The sequence below is a fragment of the Myotis nattereri genome, assembly GCF_964212035.1.
Source record: "Myotis nattereri genome assembly, chromosome: 3".
Taxonomy (NCBI): Eukaryota; Metazoa; Chordata; class Mammalia; order Chiroptera; family Vespertilionidae; genus Myotis; species Myotis nattereri.
This window is the reverse complement of record NC_138077.1, coordinates 153250418-153269025: the sequence shown is the minus strand read 5'-3', so window position 1 is coordinate 153269025 and position 18608 is coordinate 153250418. Positions and strand designations below refer to the sequence as shown.

At 41.9% G+C, this 18608-nt stretch overlaps 1 protein-coding gene across 1 annotated transcript in view; it reads left to right on the top strand.

Annotated features, from left to right (window-relative positions):
* The first annotated feature begins 1214 nt into the window (after positions 1–1214).
* The window catches only part of DNAI3 (dynein axonemal intermediate chain 3), a 71876-nt gene continuing 54482 nt past the window's right edge, over positions 1215–18608 (top strand). Inside the window, exons 1-6 of the mRNA XM_081086287.1 lie at positions 1215–1447; positions 6259–6357; positions 6728–6766; positions 12707–12888; positions 13865–13969; positions 17484–17624. Of these exons, the coding sequence (XP_080942413.1) occupies positions 6273–6357; positions 6728–6766; positions 12707–12888; positions 13865–13969; positions 17484–17624 (552 nt within the window). The 5' untranslated portion in view covers positions 1215–1447; positions 6259–6272. The remainder of the gene's footprint in view (positions 1448–6258; positions 6358–6727; positions 6767–12706; positions 12889–13864; positions 13970–17483; positions 17625–18608) is intronic.

Here is an 18608-nt window from a genome sequence, read left to right as displayed (position 1 = left end):
GTATATTTCCTGGCTGGCTCTGACATCCAAGTGGAAATGTCTACTAGATAGTTGAATATTCAAATCTACTTTTAATTGTCACCAAAGGGCAGAGGCAATGTCTACGAATTTACTTTGAACATAATTTAAGATTAAATCTGATTCAACAAGCATTCATTAAAATATGTACCGCATTTGAGACACTATGCTGGCCTTTTTAGGACAGTGCTATGGAGAAGGGACAGATTAAGGTCTGTGGGCAATCTGAATAGGCTACGAATTTGTCATCCCCTCATACAAATATTCTTTAAAAATGTATTCGCTATATATCTAGCAGAAATAGGAAAAAAACTGATTTCTGTTAACAAACATGTATTCTCTTCCTTTACATTTGAAATAATTTATTGAGCATAGTTTTTTCAAACTAAACAACCTATCTGGAACACATTGAAATGTTTAAAATTTAAATATTAAAACTGGCTGAACTCAGAGATGGGAGCATTATTTTTTGGTTGAATCTTGTGGTTTGTACTCTCAGCAAAATTACTCAACACGGATTTTTAAAAATATATATTTTTATTGATTTCAAAGAGAAAGGGAGAGAGAGGTAGAAACATCAATGATGAGAATCATTGATCAGCTGCCTCCTGCACGCCCCATACTGGGAATTGAGACAGCAACCGGGGCATATGCCCTTTGAACCCGGGAGCCTTCAGTCCACAGGGCGGCGCTCTATCCACTGAACCTAACCCGCTAGGACCCCATAACCACAGAGAAAATGAACCTTGGAGTTCCTTAGGGGTTTAAGTATGAGACTCATAGTTAAGATTTGAGTTAAAATTTATACAAAAGTTACTTTGGCAAGAGGAAACGGTAACACTTTAGAAGATAATCGAACCGGATTATCTCTCCTTCACACGGAATCTAGGGCAGGTTTCTGGGAGGGCCCAGCTCACCCTTGGAAGGCGAGGCGGCTGCCCTAAGGATGCTCTCCCAATCTTCACATCACCCTCCCCTCCCTGCTGCTAGAGGCCACACCCTCCCAGGCTTTTTCTTCATGTTCGGTTGGGCCGGACCGAGCCTGTCAGACCTGGGGCCAGGTTGGGCCGCTGTTCTCAATGAAATTATCATCACGTACACCTCCTTCCTTGCAAATGGAAAGCTGCCGGACCTCGCCCCGTTCCCTGTTACGTGACGTTATCATCATAGCAACCAATCACAGTTGAAAGAAACTTAGAGAACGGAGACTGTATTGGTTTTGGTGTTTTGTCAATCTCTGCTGAGTCACCGCCTCTTTTCTCTTAGCAACGGGTGCGTCAGAGCAACCGCTTGCAAAGGAGCTGCGTTTTGTGCGCTTAGGACTTGTTTTTCTGAGAGGAGAGAAAAACTTCCACCTTCAGCCCCAGAAGGAGTTTTTCGCTAGGGTGCTGCCCAGAGGCTTCCTTTCTCTTCTGTTTAGCAGTATCAGGTAAGGGAAGCTCGGAATGGGAAAGGAGGTTTGGAAAACAAATACTTTAGTCTTTCAAAGGCGTTGGAACACTATGTACTGAGCACAGTGGAGACTACAAAAAAGTACAAAACTCTCCCTGCTTGCAAAGAAAGGAACTTCCAGCCCAGCCAGGAGACAAAAATAGCAACGAGAGAGCAGTTAAGGACATTCTTAAGAACTTGGAGGGCGGGTACAGTGTCTTATTCATAGATCATATATCCCCCAGTGTCTATCACATTGCCTGGCGCATAGTGGGAGACCAATAAATACTGGATGGATGATGGATGGATGGAAAGGAAAATAGCATGGTTCTGGTTATTCATCGGTATTGGAGATCAAAAAGGAAAAGATAAATGTGGACTAAAGTAGTTAGAGATGACTTCAGGACTGTTGAGAAAGGGCTGGAGTTGATAAGGAGTGCAGAAGCAAAGGGGAGACTTTAACACTTTGACAGTAAGGACTTTGTCTTCCTCATTTAGTGACCTCCAGTGCCTAATGGTTGCTCAAAAAGTTCTCTCTCCTTCTGCCCAGTGTATACTGGATGCTGCTTGAATTCACAGCCACTTCCAGGCACCTCTGGGTTTGAGGCCCTCTGCACTTGTGGAAGCCTGGCATAATTAACTCACTACAGTGTGATTAGAAAGCGTCAAGGAGAACGAAACTGTTTAGGCCTGAGTGAGAGAGGTGGGGAGGCTTCAGGGAGAAGGTCCTGCTGGTGGATAGAGTATAGGCCTGTGGACTGAAGGGTCCCGGGTTCGATTCCGTCAAGGGCACATGACCTTGCAGGATGAGGGATGAGTAAGATTTAAGCCAGCAGAGAAATGTGTGCATGGTATGGAGCAGGAGAGGTTGGAGAGAAGGGGGTTCCCTAGAGAGGGAGGTAGGAAGACTGTGTGGAGATGCTGGGACTGTTTCGAGACTGGACAGTAACCCTGTGAGGCTGGAGTGGAACTCGAGGAGTGGATAGGATGGGGCAGACTCTGAGAGTGTGGAAGGTGGTGCTTACACAGTCGGACTCTGGTCTGCAGAGCTGTGCAAGACCGCCTCCCAGTGATTTTTAAAACGCAGACTCTCCCAGACCTGCAGAATCCCAGTGGCTCCCGGAAGTTTGCATTTCAGATGAGCTCCATTTCTCCCCTAGTGGAGGAGAATGCCACTGTGGACTACAGGGATCCGGATTAAGGAAGCGACTTGTTAAGATCTGCATTTCACAAAGGGCTCTGTGGGTGGCTATGCTGGTTTGAACAGAGTCAGGGAGGCCAGTTAAATGTGCATGATCTGATTGGAGGGTGGGGTGTGGATAGAGAAATAAATCACATGTTTATTTTTACTAACGACTAATTGAAATGTATGCATTTGGTAATAAACCACAGTAATATTAGCAAGACCTGTGACTTTGTCACTCAGAGAAATTACAGTTCTTATTACATTATGGATGTTATAAATATCTGATTTATGTTCATCACATCTTCAAAATTAAGTGGTAATTAGAATCACTGCTAGGTCTTGATATTTAATGCATTAATTAAAAAGCACATAAATTATTATATCATAATTTTAAAAATATTTTTATAACTGTATTTCAAAAAATCTCCCTTGTAATCACATGTTCTTATTTGATGCATGGGGCTTCATCAGGCTGCCAAAGGGTTCATGGCACAAAATAGGAACTTCTGGTACAGGAGGGCTTGTACACATGGAGGCCTGAACACGTGGAGGCCATGGGAAGGAGGGCTCTGAATTCAGGAGGCATTTCAAAGGGTGAAGTGATGGAAGAGCATCTACTTAAATGAGTATTCTGTCTTGGAAAGAGGTGGAGGTAGGTTGGAAGGGGAGAAACGAGTGTAACAGACTAATTGGAAACATTGTCGGAACAGTCATTTCTGGAGGGTGGATGTGGTGTACTTGTCAGAAGACTTCTGAAGAGCCCAGGAGAGCCTTGAGGCTTAATCAGGGTCTTGGTGGAGACCGACCGACCGAGCAGCAGCAGTTCTTGGAGACACATCACCAGACTCCTACAATGTTAGTCTTACCTCAGATTCTAAATCTTTGTTTAAAAGAAGAAAAGATGGGAGGCAAGCATGATGAGCTTACAAATACTCTGGGGAGAGAAAAGAAGATGGTGACCATCTAGACAGGTCGGCTAATTGAAGGAGACTCGAGACATAACACTTTCTAAGGAAGCTGTTAGCAGCGGTTCTCAACCTGTGGGTCGCCACCCCTTTGGGGGTCGAACGACCCTTTCACAGGAGTCGCCTAAGAGCGTCAGAAAACACATATATAATTACATGGTGTTTTGTGATTAATCACTATGCTTTAATTATGTTCAATTTGTAACAATGAAATTGGGGGTCACCACAACATGAGGAACTGTATTAAAGGGTCCCGGCATTAGGAAGGTTGAGAACCACTGCCCTAGGGAGAAAGTGCCAGAGCTACAGGTCTTCTCAGAATTAAAGGTCTCATGACTGGGAGTAAGACAGTCGTGCATACAGGTAACAAATGGGAACATGTAAGCCGGTGTGTGCATTGTAGCCAAATCAAGTGAAGAGAGGGCACCAATCACTGTTTAAATCACTGTATTATATCAATCATAATTTGTCACCTATTCCTTCATATGGAGCAGTTACCCTCCTAACTAACAAAAGCTTCATAAAATGATAATCACAGAGAAGTCGAAAGTTAGTTTGAAACAAGGTTGTGGCCAGCTCTGCATGCAATGTTCCTCATAATCACTAGAGTGCCCTCATAGGTTTTGAACTGTTACTGGGTAAGAGGACCACCCAGTACTCACCTCTCTCATTGCTCTCTAATATCCTTTGTTGTTAATGTGGAAGAATATGTGTTCTTTGCTACATTATTATCATTTGAAAAAATATATGTGAACATTTTGAAGGAAAAAGTGTGTATGCTCAAACACTTAGACACATACCCACACTTTAGTCAAGATTTAGTCATCAAGATATTGAGCATAAAATAAAACTCATGATGTTTTGACCATGGGCAATTGCTGGGGTGCAGACAAGGTACCCCTATGTCAGTCTTAGTGGTATGTGGATTGTTTTGAGCTAAAGGCAACTAGAACCCTGCAGGCTCGAGAGAAACTCATGCTCCCTGCCCTATCTAGGAGAATTAAATTAGGAGCCTGGCCCACAATAAGAATTAATACCAGAAATGACATTTTACCTTACCTGTGTGTATGGCAGGCACACTAATCATTACTGAACACGTGCTCTCCTGAAATGCCCCTTGGAAGGCTCGCGGTGCATTACCTCCTCCCAAGCTCACAAAGTCATACCTCAGTTCCCCTTTCTGTCTCTGAACCTCAGTGCATGTGGAGTCTCTGACTCTCATATATGCAGGGTTCCCATCCATATATACGTGTTAAATTTGGGTTATTTTCTCTGGTTAATCTGTCTCAAATCTATTTGATTATTAGGTCAACCGAGGGTAGAGGAACACTATGAAATAATATTCAATCTGTGTTTGGTTTATTAAAATGAGACAAACAGTAAACAGTGTAAGATGACTGAGTTGATGATGATGCGACTTTATTTCATCTTCACAACCACCTTGTGCATTAGGTTTTATTATCTCCATTAAACTGATGAATCAGCTGAAACTCAGAAGGTCAGCAATTAGCCCAGGGTCACTCAGCTGATGAAAGGTAGAGCCTGTTTTTAGGGTCCTCTGGTTAGATTCTTGAAATCACACTCCTAGCCACTGAACAAGATGGGGCGAAGGTGAGCATTGAGGAGATGAGAAGGGTTTGGTGTCATGGCAAGGCCCTTGGCCAGAGCTATGTCCTGCCAAAATTGATGAGCAACCCCCAGAAACTTTTGGAGGCCTTTTCTGACAGCACAAATAAGGACACAGTGGTTACATGCATGTATGCCAGGACAAAAGTACTACCTACACTATGATAATTTTAAAATTATGTGCATATGTGCACACTGTGGGCCTGTGTCTGCCCCTGGACTTTAAACCTGTCTTTGTAGCTGGGGCACCTGCCAAGGAGCCAGGCACAGGGCGGCACAGAGCAGCTCCCTGGGTGCAGAACCACAGCCAGAGGTGGGGCAGCGGTGTCCTCTCTGGTGCTTCCATGGCAGGGTCTGAGGCTGAAACCTGGAGGAGTTGGCAGGTCACCATCCTGTGTTTCAGCTGAATAGCTCCGCCAGAATGGCAAGGTCTACCAGTGGTTCTCAACCTTCCTAATGCCGCGACCCGTTAATACCGTTCCTCATGTTGTGGTGACCCCCAGCCATAAAATTATTTTCGTTGCTACTTCATAACTGTAATTTTGCTACTGTTATGAATTGTAATGTAAATATCTGATATGCAGGATGTATTTTCAGGGGTCGCGACCCACAGGTTGAGAACCGCTGGTAGACTAAGATTGTTGTTGCAATAAACCTCTGCCCCCAGAACACCCACTCTATAAAGATACATGCTTCCCTAGCCAGTTTGGCTCAGTGGATAGAGTGTAGGCCTGTGGACTGAAGGGTCCTGGGTTCGATTCCGTCAAGGGCACATGACCAGCTTGTGGGCTCGATCCCCAGTAGGGGGCATGCAGGAGGCAGCCAATCAATGATTCTCTCTCATCATTGATGTTTCTATCTCTCTCTCCCTCTCTCTTCCTCTCCGAAGTCAATAAAAATATATTTTAAAAATAAATAAAGATTAGTTAGCCAAAGGCTCAACTTAGAAAACATACTCATGTTTACCAAATGTTAATGCTTGCTATTTGAACCTGAGAGCCAGACATCTAATGGCATTCTCTCTTTGTGCAGCCTGAGTCAGAGCCATGGCTCCAAAACCTCGAGGAGGAAAGACTCCACGTGGCAAAAAGAAAAAAGGAAAACATGGTGAAAATAAGGACTTAACACTTGGTAGGATTGTCTTTTCATTAATGGGGTTTTTATGGCTTCAGTATTTGTACAGTTAGCAGCCAAAATTATCATGGTTTTGGGTGTCATAAAGCTAAACACAAATGGAATTCAAAACATGGGCATTTATTCTCATTTTGTATGTATTTCATTACCATTCAACACCATCGGAAACATATCATGAAGAGATAATTCTGTGAGAAAGACAGTTATTCAGATTCTGTTTATTTAATTATTCATAAAATAGTTTAAGACTTCATCATATATTTGCATTTATGTTTTGTGTTTTGAGACCTGGTTAAAAATATGTAATAAACTAGGATATATATTTGATTCAAAAATGTAAATTTGGCATTATTTTGTTATATTCCAGGTAGTGAAGAAGCAGAACCTGTAAATATGGAGAGCCTGGGTAAGTGGAAACAAATTAGAAACCATCCGCAGGTGCAATATTTTAATACACAGTAAGCAAGTGAAAACCGTACAAATCGAAGCAACTGATCAACATGTACATGGATTAAAATCACATCAGGTCATTTCAAATATATAATGAAAGATGTTCAAGAAAATGAAAAGTAAGAGTGAAAGAGAGAATTTTAATCTGAGAAATAGACTCAGGCCAACCCATCCCTTCAAAATCCAAATTGAATGATGATTGAGAGACCTTTTGTAATAATTATAAAGTGTGGTAAGTCTACAAGTTATTACTTTTATTAGAATGATATTTTTAAAACTCTGGCTCATAAACAATATTTATCTATCTGTACTTCCCAGTAAGATTCCACTATTTCAAGGAGAAAGGCTGACTGTTAAGCAAAGAAGCTAGAACTTAGACAGCCAAACTAATGTTGTTTGTACCTTTAGAGGCTAAGTTACTAGCAAGCCTTTGTTTTTGTTGTTGCTGAAACTTTCTCTTAGAGTTGACTTAGATGATGCACTTCATGTTTGGAAACAGAGGAGACAGCAAGGGTGGAAAGAGAAAGATCTAAGAGCCTGTAGGCCGTTGTGAAGATTTTGGCTGTTAATCGTACAGGATAAGCAACTGTTGGTGGTATTTAAGCAGAGCAGTGACATGATCTGACTTATGTCTCGACTGGGTTAACCTGGCTACTCTGTTGAGAACTGCAGGGGTGAGGACAGAAGTAGGGAGTGCTTAGGGAACTATTGCAACAATCCAGGAAGGAGAAGGCAGTGGCTTGGGCCAGGGTGGCAGAGCGGGTGGAAATGGTAGGGGGATGTCAGCTAACAGTAAAGGGCATTGGAGCAGACTATGCCCATTGCCCAACAAGTATGTATTGAATTAATGAATGTATCACCCTTAAATGCTGGAGTCATTTTTGACCCTTTTCCCTTCCCACACCCCTACTCCCCTTTAAATCATCCCCACTCCTGTCAATTTCACCTCTAAAATATATCCCAAACTCGTTCATTTCACATTATCTCCACATCTACTACCTTAGTCCAAGCCTCCACTTTCCTCACTTAGATGAGTTCCTTAGCTCCTACCTGGTACCACTGTTTCCACTCAGCCTCCTTCAATCCCTTCTGCACCCGGCAACCTGCCATGTCTACTTCTTGCTTGAACTCCCCCAAGGCTTTTCTTTGTCCGTATAGTGGCCCTGGCTCTGCCTTCCTCTCTGGTCTTTTCTCTTCACTCTCTGCCCCATCCATGGCTCACCAGTCTTGCCTAGCTCAGAACCTGCCCTATGTGTTCCTGCCTCAGGGCCTTTGCTCTGGCTCCCTGTGCCTGGATAGCTCTTTCCCCAGATCTCCATGCAACTATCTCCTCATCGTTCAGGTCTAGACTCCAGTCCCACATCTGGAAGAGGCATTTCCTGAAGGCCTCTTTCATCTAGTACCCTTGCCTTCACAGTACCTACCATAATTCTGAAGTTAAAATACAGTCAATTCTCCTGTTTTATGGATGTTCTATACAGTTGCTGTGAACACTGATGTAGCAAAACTGAGCCATTGCTCTTAGGGGAAATACAGGGTTAGATTCCTATGAGCCTCTGGTCAAAACATTTCCATTAACCAATCAATATATAACCTTTTTATGTGTGTTTCCTTTTAAAGATACTTTATTTAATATATATTGCCAATATATATTCATTAATATATATTCATATATATATGTGTGTGTGTGTGTGTGTGTGTGTGTGTGTGTGTATATATACACACACTAGAGGCCTGATGCATGAAATTCATGCAAGGGGCTTGGCCCCCCTGCTATGGCAGCTGGGGGGGGGGTGGCAAGGAGGGGCATGAGGGGGGCGCGTCTGCCACCTCTGCCTCAGCCTTCAACACCGTGATTTTGTCCAGAAATTAGCATATTACACTTCTATTATTATAGATTCATTAACACTGCACTCACAGAAGAAAGCACTGTAACTCATGCCTTAACCATATTTATCTAATATATGGATTTCCTCCATGAAGGGCATCACAGCCTTCTTGAGTTTAGGAACACTATACAGCACTTCAGACCACACTTGAGGATTATTTTTTCTTTTTTTTTAAAATATATTTTATTGATTTTTTACAGAGAGGAAGGGAGAGAGACAGAGTCAGGAACATCAATGAGAGAGAAACATCGATCAACTGCCTCCTGCACATCTCCCACTGGGGATGTGCCCGCAACCCAGGTACATGCCCTTGACCAGAATCGAACCTGGGACCTTTCAGTCCGCAGGCCGACGCTCTATCCACTGAGCCAAACCGGTTTTCGGCTTGAGGATCATTTTAAATAACAAAATCACCAATGAAAAGCACAAAAATGTGAAAATGTGGCACTAAATAGACAGTGGAAGGACACTTGTTTCCTGTCTGAGCTGAAGCAAGTTGCAGAGCATGGGCTTGTTGGACCTCAGCTCGCAATGTGCTCATTGGACAACTCAAATTATTTTGCCACTCTGAGCACGTCCACTAATGACCATGAAAGTGCCACAACTATTGATTTTAGGATTACAAATAAAGTTTAGCAAGTGAATTTGCAAATACAAAATTAGTAAATAATGAGAATCAACTATTTATTTGTTAATGCATTTATAATCTATTTACACACACACACACACACACACACACACACACACACTCCCGGGAACAGAAATGCTCTTGTACTCCAATGTTTAGAACAGATCTTGACACATAATACATACTAAATAAATATTTGTTGATTGATTGATTGCATGCATGAGTGAAGGAATGAATGAATTGCTTTCTCCGTTTTTGGCTCCTGCTCTATTGGTCGAATAGGTAAATAACTGCCATTCACCGCATCCTGTGGGATGCCACCCCTGTCACCTCTCTGACTGTGTGTGGAGAAGGAGCAGGCCCCTCTCTTGGGCTCTGCGGGTTCACACATTGGAGAGAAAGTATAGGAGGGTAGTTAGAGTGTAGGGACCTTGGTTTGAATCCCAGACCCTCTATTTCCAACTCCTAGATCCTGACCTTGGATACGGTATTTGAATTCTGTAGGACTCCCTTTCTTCAGCTTCAAAAAGAAAAAAAGAATGCACTTTTAGTAACCACCTAGAATGTTGTTGTAAAGATTAATTAATGATACACGAGTGCTTAGAGCAGCACTTGCATGCAGTTAGGTGCTCTACAGAAGTTACTATCATTAACCTGGCTATTATGCACCCACATTGTTATTCACTCACCACCCTAGCTTGGCACCCTACCCAGCAGGTCTTGCTCCTGACTCTGTAAGCTTCAAGAAGCCTTGCAGGCCTTTTCCTCTGCTCCAACAACTTTCTCACCCTCCTGGAGCAACCAACATCCCACTCTGCTGGAGGCGTGACTGAGCCTGTAGCCCATAGCCCACAGCCCACCTCGTTGCTAACCACCATGGCCTCATTGTAGTATGCCTGGGGTGCTGTCTTCAGTGTAGGCCTCAATGCCTAAATAGCAGTATCTTTTTATTGAATTTTGCCAGAGACCCTTGGGGGAGGCCAGAAGCATCAGGCCTTGCTCTGTTAAGTTTGGCCATTGTTCGGGTAGAGCTTGAAACTAGTAGACTGTGGGATTATGCATGAAGTTATGAGTGACTGCCCATTGCAACTAGAAACAGGCTACTCGTTTTACCGACGTCCAGATAAAGGAGAGTTAGAGTCGACGTTCAGGTTGCCTTGGTGAAGTCCAGTCAGTGTGACAGGGTCATGTTAGTGAAGACTCTCCCGCTAGCAGAATGTGCAGTATGTCAGTGGGGGCAGGTGGCATGGAACACAGTCTTTGTCACTGCCTTTCCTGTTTCTTGGATGGTGGAGGCTTTCTGGCCTCTGTTTATGAAGGACGCCACCTCTTTCTTGGCTCCAGCTCAGCGTGGGTCTCTCAGTTCCACCTGGTGGCTTTCAAAGGCAAAACCGCAGAGCTTTTATTGTGCATTAGACACTACGAATTATCCTTGGCAGAATGTTCTCAAAGGATAATCTGTATGTGACTCAGCAGTTGTTTATTGAACGTCTCCTGGTTTGTCCGTATCTTATGAACAACTTGTAGTCCAAATGTTTGTTATACCAACCGATTGCTATTGGGAATCAGTGTTATGCATACAGTCATTAAAACTCCAAAATTACCTGAATAATTGTGCCATAGAGCCGCTCGGACGAGGGGTGAATGTTTCTGTGGGAAAATACATTCAAAATTCCAATGTCAGAGGCCACATGCGCTTGTCCCCTTGACGACGCACCTGTTGAGCAGTGGGAGGAAGGATGTCAGGACACCCAGGTGTGTAGGGCCTGGAGAAGATGGGAGGGGCTGTGGGCTCCTGGGAGCATGGGGTTGGGAGGGAGTTCTGGGGGAAGATGCAGAGCTGAGACTGAGGTGCTGGAAGCTGATGGTGTTACAAAAATGAGAAGAAGGCTTGTTAGAGGGAATGGCAACATGAAAGCTGGCACCTATCCTCTTCCATCCCCTGTCCTAGGGCCTGCTGCTGGGGAGGACTGGCCTGGGGTGGGGGGAACAGGGACAGGAAGAACAGGAATGGAAGCCTCTTGAACCTAGCCTCCCTCCTCTTCTGAGGGCAAACCTAGGACTGAGGAGGGAAGCAGGATCCCCACCCCACCTTTCTCTCCACTTCCAAGAGTCTGGAAATGCAACTTAATGGGGAAGTCAATAGCTTTAAAATGCGAAGAATGGAGTTACAAGTCTGACTGTGACAAGGAGGAGCCTTAGGGAGTAGAGGTACCTCGTAAGGTCAAGAGAAGGTTTTTTTAAAAAATAGGAGACCAGTGGGCAAATGCTGAGAGAAAACAGCACAGAGGTAGGAAAGGAGGAAACGTGAATGAGTCTTAATGGCTGAAAAGGGTGGAGAGGGACTAGCAGGTCTCCGAGTGGAGGGGAGGGTGGGAAGGTGGTGCCTGTGCCAATCAGCCGGTAGACCAGGCTATGGGATGCTGTGCTCTACAGACACAGAATTTTTCTGTGAAACAGGAAGTGAGGTCATCTAGTGAGAGAGAGCAGCAGGTGAGGGATGAGCAGGAAGATGCTTTAGAAAGCCAATGCAGGTTTGATAGAGCCTGAAAAGGTGATCATACCTTTGGACCGATGATTTCACTTTTAAAAACTATCCTAAAAAATAATTTAAAATGCGATATTAAAAAATTAAGCACTACATATCTGTTTGTAGTTATTTACAATCATTGGAAACAAATGAGAAAAAAATGTAATGTTTATCAACAACAGAACTGTGGAAAATTATGCTACAGAGTTGCATGAATTTAAAATATGTTAGAAAGATTATATAATGTCATAATAAAATACTTGTGACATACATTAAGTATTAAAGGCAGTATTTAAAATTTCATATAAGATACTGCATATGGAGTGGCTAGAAGGAAGTAGAGCAAACTATTAATAGAGGGTCTCTCTTGAGACATAGTAATATGGGTAATTGTTATTTTCTTCTTTTTTTCTTTTTTTTGACATTTGTTTTTATAATGGATAGACTTACTTTAAAAATAAGAATAATGAGCCTAGCTGGTGTGGTTCAGTGGTTGAGCTTCGACCTAACCAGAAGGTCACAGTTTGATTCCCAGTCAGGGCACATGCCCAAGTTCCAGGCTCCATCCCCAGTAATGGGAGTGCCGGAGGCAGCTGATCAATTGTTACCTCTCATCATTGTTGTTTCTCTCTCTCTCTCTCTCTCTCTCTCTCTCTCTCTCTCTCTCTCTCTCTCCCCCTTCCTCTCTGAAATCAATAAAATATATTTTAAAAAACAAGAGCAATGATTTTAAAGACTTTTAAAAATTTTAACCAAGACAGGTATTTAAAGCAAACAATTGCATGTTTCCCATTGCTAATGTTTTACGTGGTTACATTTAATATCAAAATTCCACTTTGTCTTCCCCAGGTCATCCAGAAATTTATCCTTTAGTGTTAACTACCAAGACTCAAGAAATATTCAGTTGCCGAATAGATGAAGATCTGACAGAGGAGCAACCTTATAAACTTATCAAAAAACAAGATATTTTGGCAGACTTTCAAAACAGAGCTGCAGTATCTGATTTCTACCCAGTCAAAAAAATTATCCAGGTTAAGTGCAACATCCCTCTTCATTTTTCAGTTTTGCTTCAAGGGGTTCCTGGTACATAATAATGACAGTTGGAGCGATTGCTGCATTCACATCTGGCATTTTCCATGAGCTTGGACACATACTAGCTTGCCCACACCTTGGGAATCCTGCTGGATGATCCTTGGTGGAAAGCAAACACTCATTGACACTTACTGACTGTCTTATTCCACACCCAGAAACACCGATCCTTGCCCAGTTGTAACTAGAACAGGAATCTACCCTTATTTTCCCACACTATCCTAATTGTTTAATTCATAATTTTTTTTCCTGATTTGTCTCCAAGCATGCAACAGAGCACAACACCAAACTAAAGAAATGCTTCTTTTTTCCTGTTAGAAATAAAATTGCGTGGTAAATTTCCCTGGGCCTACTGTATTTTAAAAGCTTTTTAGAGTTAATAAAGTAATTTTGCAACTTGGGTTTATTGGCCATAGATAAGTAGTATGGTGATCTTTTATGATTGATTGATTAGAAAAATATCAGTTTTGTGTCGATGTCTGAATAAATTGAATGACCACTGGACTTCATTAACCTTCATTAGCCTTCATTCCTTTTTAGTTGTTTAATCTCCACATATTTGTGAATTTTCCAGTTTTCTTTGTGTAATTAATTTCTAGTCTTATACATGGTGGTCAAAAAATATGCTTGATATGATTTGAATCCTCTTACATTTATTAAGACTTGTTTGTGGCCTAACCTATGATCTATCATTTTAAATGTTTCATGTGCACTTGAAAAGAATGTACAGGGCTTGGCAAAAGGAGGTTTACAGTTATGAGTGTGCAAAACAGAAAGTTTATTCTTGTATTATTATTGTACAGTTATTGTATTATTTCCCATATAAACAACTGTAAGCCTACTTTTGCTTACCCTGTATATTCTGTTGCTTTTGGATGGAATATTCTATAACCTTCTCCTTCGATTATATTCCTGTAGGAATATCCTGGAGATGAGATTCTGATTGTTTATGACAAAGACTTCGAATTTGGACTTAACTTTTATGTTATTGGAACAGAAGAGGGCAAGGAAAACTATTTAAATGTAAGCACACCCAAGCGCTTGCGTTTTGTGGATTATCAGAAGGGAGCGGTACCTCTGGGGGAGAACGGTGCATGGTTATGATTCTTCTTGTTCAGCCCCCTTACCCCAGGGCCTGGATCGAGTTCTGGCACCGAGAGTAAGTAAACAGTAGATGTGGGATGAACCAAGGCAAACATCTCAGGGTAGCAGATACTCTTACTTATTTGCCTTTATTGGCTCAATGAGAGCAGAAACAGCAAATCTGGAGGACCACTGCCCTCAGCTACTCCCCGGCCCATAGTCCTGGTTCTCCTCTTGCCATCTCCATAGCTTGGGTAAGTTACTAAACCTCTCATCTGCAAAACAGTGGCACCAACAGTGCCCATTCCAGGCCTGTTATAAAAATTAAATAGGCTAACACAAGGTAAAGCCCTCATTATAGTGTTTGCTATGATTATTGAACAGTAAGATTTTAAAAGAATGACGTGGTCAGTGGGCCGTTGGCAGGGAGGGAAGCAGAAATTTTAAAAATTGTAGCTTTCAAAGAAAAAAAGATTAGTTAACCTTCAAGGTGTTTTGTTCCAAGTGGCCGTGGCAGGTAATGAGTTTCTGAGACTTGCCTTCTGACCTGGGCATCCTTATGGGGAGGTTTGGTCAAACTGAGGTAGACAGGGGGTTTTGAGTGGTTGCTGAACAAACAAGAAAAAGTAAAGCATAGAATTTTAAAATATCTACACTTTTTAAACTAAAAATGATAGTTTACTTAGCCTTAATATTTTCAATTTTATTTTTATGGTTGCTTTTCTTTGTGCTTGTAATTTTTTTTTATTACAGTCTTGTGCTATCTAACAATGGGGATACACCTGAGAAATGTGCCACTAGGTGATTTTCTTGCTGTGGGAACATTGTAGAGTGTACTTACACAATCCTAGATGGTCCTAGCCCAGGGGTGGGCAAACTTTTTGACTCGAGGGCCACAACGGGTTCTTAAACTGGACCGGAGGGCGGGAACAAAAGCACGTTAGTTTTATTCACTTCAAACAGGCCGAATCCGGCCCGCGGGGCGTAGGCTACCATTACTGTACAAACAATACGAGATTAAATCAAGCACAAAACAAAATGATGCAATCAAACATGAGATGTTTGAGGCTGCTGTTGGTGTAACACGGCATATTGTGTTTTTTGTTTTAAATCTAAGAGCCTCTTTTTTTATTGATTTTTGAGAGAGGAAGGGAAAAGGAGAGAGAGGGAAATATCAATCAGTTGCAGCATAATGTGTTTTATAGCAAAGTGCTGGGGTCCAGCCCCAGCGGGTCCAGGGGTTCCCAAAGGTGTGGACTGAGTCGGTGAAGAATGAATGACACGGAGGCAGTGTTCAGGTGATCATCATAGCCAGGTTCTTTTTTTTTTTTATATATATATTTTATTGATTTTTTACAGAGAGGAAGGGAGAGAGAGAGTTAGAAACATCGATGAGAGAGAAACATCGATCAGCTGCCTCCTGCACACCTCCCACTGGGGATATGCCCGCAACCCCGGTACATGCCCTTGACCGGAATCAAACCTGGGACCCTTCAGTCCGCAGGCCGACGCTCTATCCACTGAGCCAAACCGGTTTCGGCCAGGTCCTTTTTTTTATTGTCATCTAACATTTGTATTTATACTATTTGGTCCCAATTCTATCCATTCTATACAGAAGGCCAGGGGGCTTCCCATCTCCATTCAAAGGTTACTCTATTGTTCCACTAAGCTACAAGGAAGTAACTGAAGGAGGTCACTCCAAGCAAAGATCAAAGCGACCAACCACCCCTCTGACACTCAGTTAAAGGGTTTACTGATAAAAATCCTCACCTGGGGAAACAACCTTTCTTCTCCTAGCCAGGTTCCTTCCCCTATTGTCCTCTTACATCTGCATTTATCCTATTTGATCTTAATCCCATCCATTCCATTCCAAAGGCTAGGGTGTTTCTCATCTCCATTTCAAGGTCCCTTGAAACATCCCTGCAGGGATTGCCTCAAGCAGCCAGGGTGGATTGGCTTCCAGCAGCAAAGTACTTTTTTTTAATAATTAAAAAGAGTATACAATAATGTAAAAAGTGTAGTATAGTAAATACACAGTTGTTTATAATTATTAACAAGTAGTATGTACTATGCATAATTATATGTGCTATACTTTATATTTCTGACATCACAACAGGTTTGTGCAGACAACATATAAGAAATACAGCCTGGCTGGTGTGCTCAGTGGTTAAGCATCGACCTGTGAACTAAAAGATCACTGGTTCAATTCCCAGTCAGGGAGCATGCCTGGAGTTGCAGACTTAAACCCAGTAGGGGGTGTGCAGGAGGCAGCCGATCGAGGAAGTTTTTCTCTCATCGATGTTTCTATCTCTTTATTCTTCTCCCTTCCTCTCTCTCTCAAAATCAATACAAACATTTTTTTTTTAAAGAAATGCATTGTGTTACGACATTACCATGGCTACAACATCACTAGATAATAGGAATTTTTTAGTTCCATTTTAATCTTATGGGACTATCTGTTAACCAAAACATCATTATACAGCACATAACTGTGTAGTGAAATATTTTCAACTGTATAGAAAAGTTTAGATAACAATTTAACAAATATCCACACAATCACTACCCAGAATTAACAAATATTAATATCTTATCATATTTACTTAATTTTTAAAGTAATAAAATAAAATAATGCTTCATTCACTCTTATAGCCTCTGTAATTCTACTTCTCTCTATATGAGTTGTTAGATACCCCTCTGTCCATGGTTTTATATTTTTACCATATATGTATGCTCCACAAATAATGTATTTTATTGTTTTATTTAAAAGTCACATAAAATTCTACAAATCATTCTGCAATTTTTGTTTATCACTGAATTATAAAATTCTAGGCCTCACCCATGTTGATACATTTAGGTATCATATATATGTAGATCAAGTTTTTTCATTGCAACTGCTTTACAGAATTTTATTTTATGATAACACAATGTGTCAGTTTACTCACCTATTGATACTTATTCAGTTTATAGATAGATAGCTATAGAGATATAGATTTAGGTATTAATATATGTCTCTGTATACTCCTTGTGGATATCTTGATTTAAAAACATTCACTCATTATTTCATATATATCATGTTTATTCATACTTATAATCCTCTTATCAAAAAAATTTATTAAGTCAGAGGAAACTAGTTTTATAGTTAACATTAAGTTTTAGTGTTCTATAGTCATAAGGATGTGCAGTAAATGTTTTTTTCTTATCACATGACTTTTCTTTTTTCACTCTCCTATTTTGTTCTTCTGTCATCTTCTGTCTGTAGTTTTGATTTGTTGTTCTTTTTTTTTTTTTCTTGGTTTCCTTATCATAATTGGAAAGAAGGAACCAACAAAAAAGAAAAATAATAAGGAAGTGATTAATAAATTTATATAACAATAAAGTTTACTGCAAAATGTGCAGAGGTAGCTATAACCTAAATTTGGTCATGTATTTTAGACTGTTATTTGTTTTACTCTAGCCCCCAGAAGCTCAGGAAGAACAGGATGAAGACATTCCTGAAGAGATATACGATTATAAGCCACCCATCTCTAAACCATGGGTTTCTTTGGGCAGTGAAAAAGAAATTGAAGAAGAATCCGTTACAACATCTACAGAGCAGGTCAGAGGCCTGAATTATTATCTCCAGTCATTCCCTCCCTGTACCTGAATAACCCTTATTCCTGAAGGGTTTGTAAGGCTTCTGTGTTTGCTATGGGCATGAGGTTTTTCTTTGGATAGAAAAGTGGTCATTGTCTCAGGTGTGTATTATGGGTTGAATTGTATCCGCCCTCCCCCCCCCCCCCCAAAAGAAAAAAAAGATACGAAGTCCTAACCTCCAGTACCTGAGTATGTGACCTACTAGGAAATGGGAGGGTGCTATTCCAATACGGCCATGTCCTTATAAAGAGAGGGCCATATGAAGACAGAGAGACACAAGGAGAAAGAAGGAGGCAGAGATTGGAGTGCTGTATCTACAAGCCAAGGAACGCCAAGATTTGCTGGCATCACCAGAAGCTAGAGAGAGGCAAGCAATAGATTCTCCCTCAGAGGCCACGGGGGGGACACTCCAACACCTTGATCTCCACATCGGGGAGAGAATAAATTCCTGTTGTTTTAAGCCACCAATCTATGGTGCCTGGGTCTGGCAGCCCTAGGAAACTGACACAGGGGTGTTGCCAGAGCGGCTGCCGCGAGGAGGATTTAAATGAGTGACTTGTTTTGAGGGTACAGGGGAAGCTGCAGGAGCGGGACAGCGCTCTCCTGTAAATCTCAGTGGCGGGAAGGCTTCAGCTAAAGCACACCCCAGAGTTGTGCCCAAGAGAAGCAGGAGAGATGAGCTTCCCTATGTCTCCTATCAGTCCATCACGGGTTGAGATGTAAACAGCCAGCCACTTCCTGTTCTTGTACCTACGGGCAAAGTGGTGTTTCCCGAAGAGCAGCAGGCGGTGGCCATGGGAACAAACAGCACACGGAGCTGGAGGGGACAGAAAGTGCGTATCCAAAGGGATCTGAGAGACCTAGGCAGAGCACCTGCGTCGTTCCGTCCGCCCCGCATCCATTTTTCTCCAGGGACTTAATTGTGTTACCTCTACTGCTTACCCGT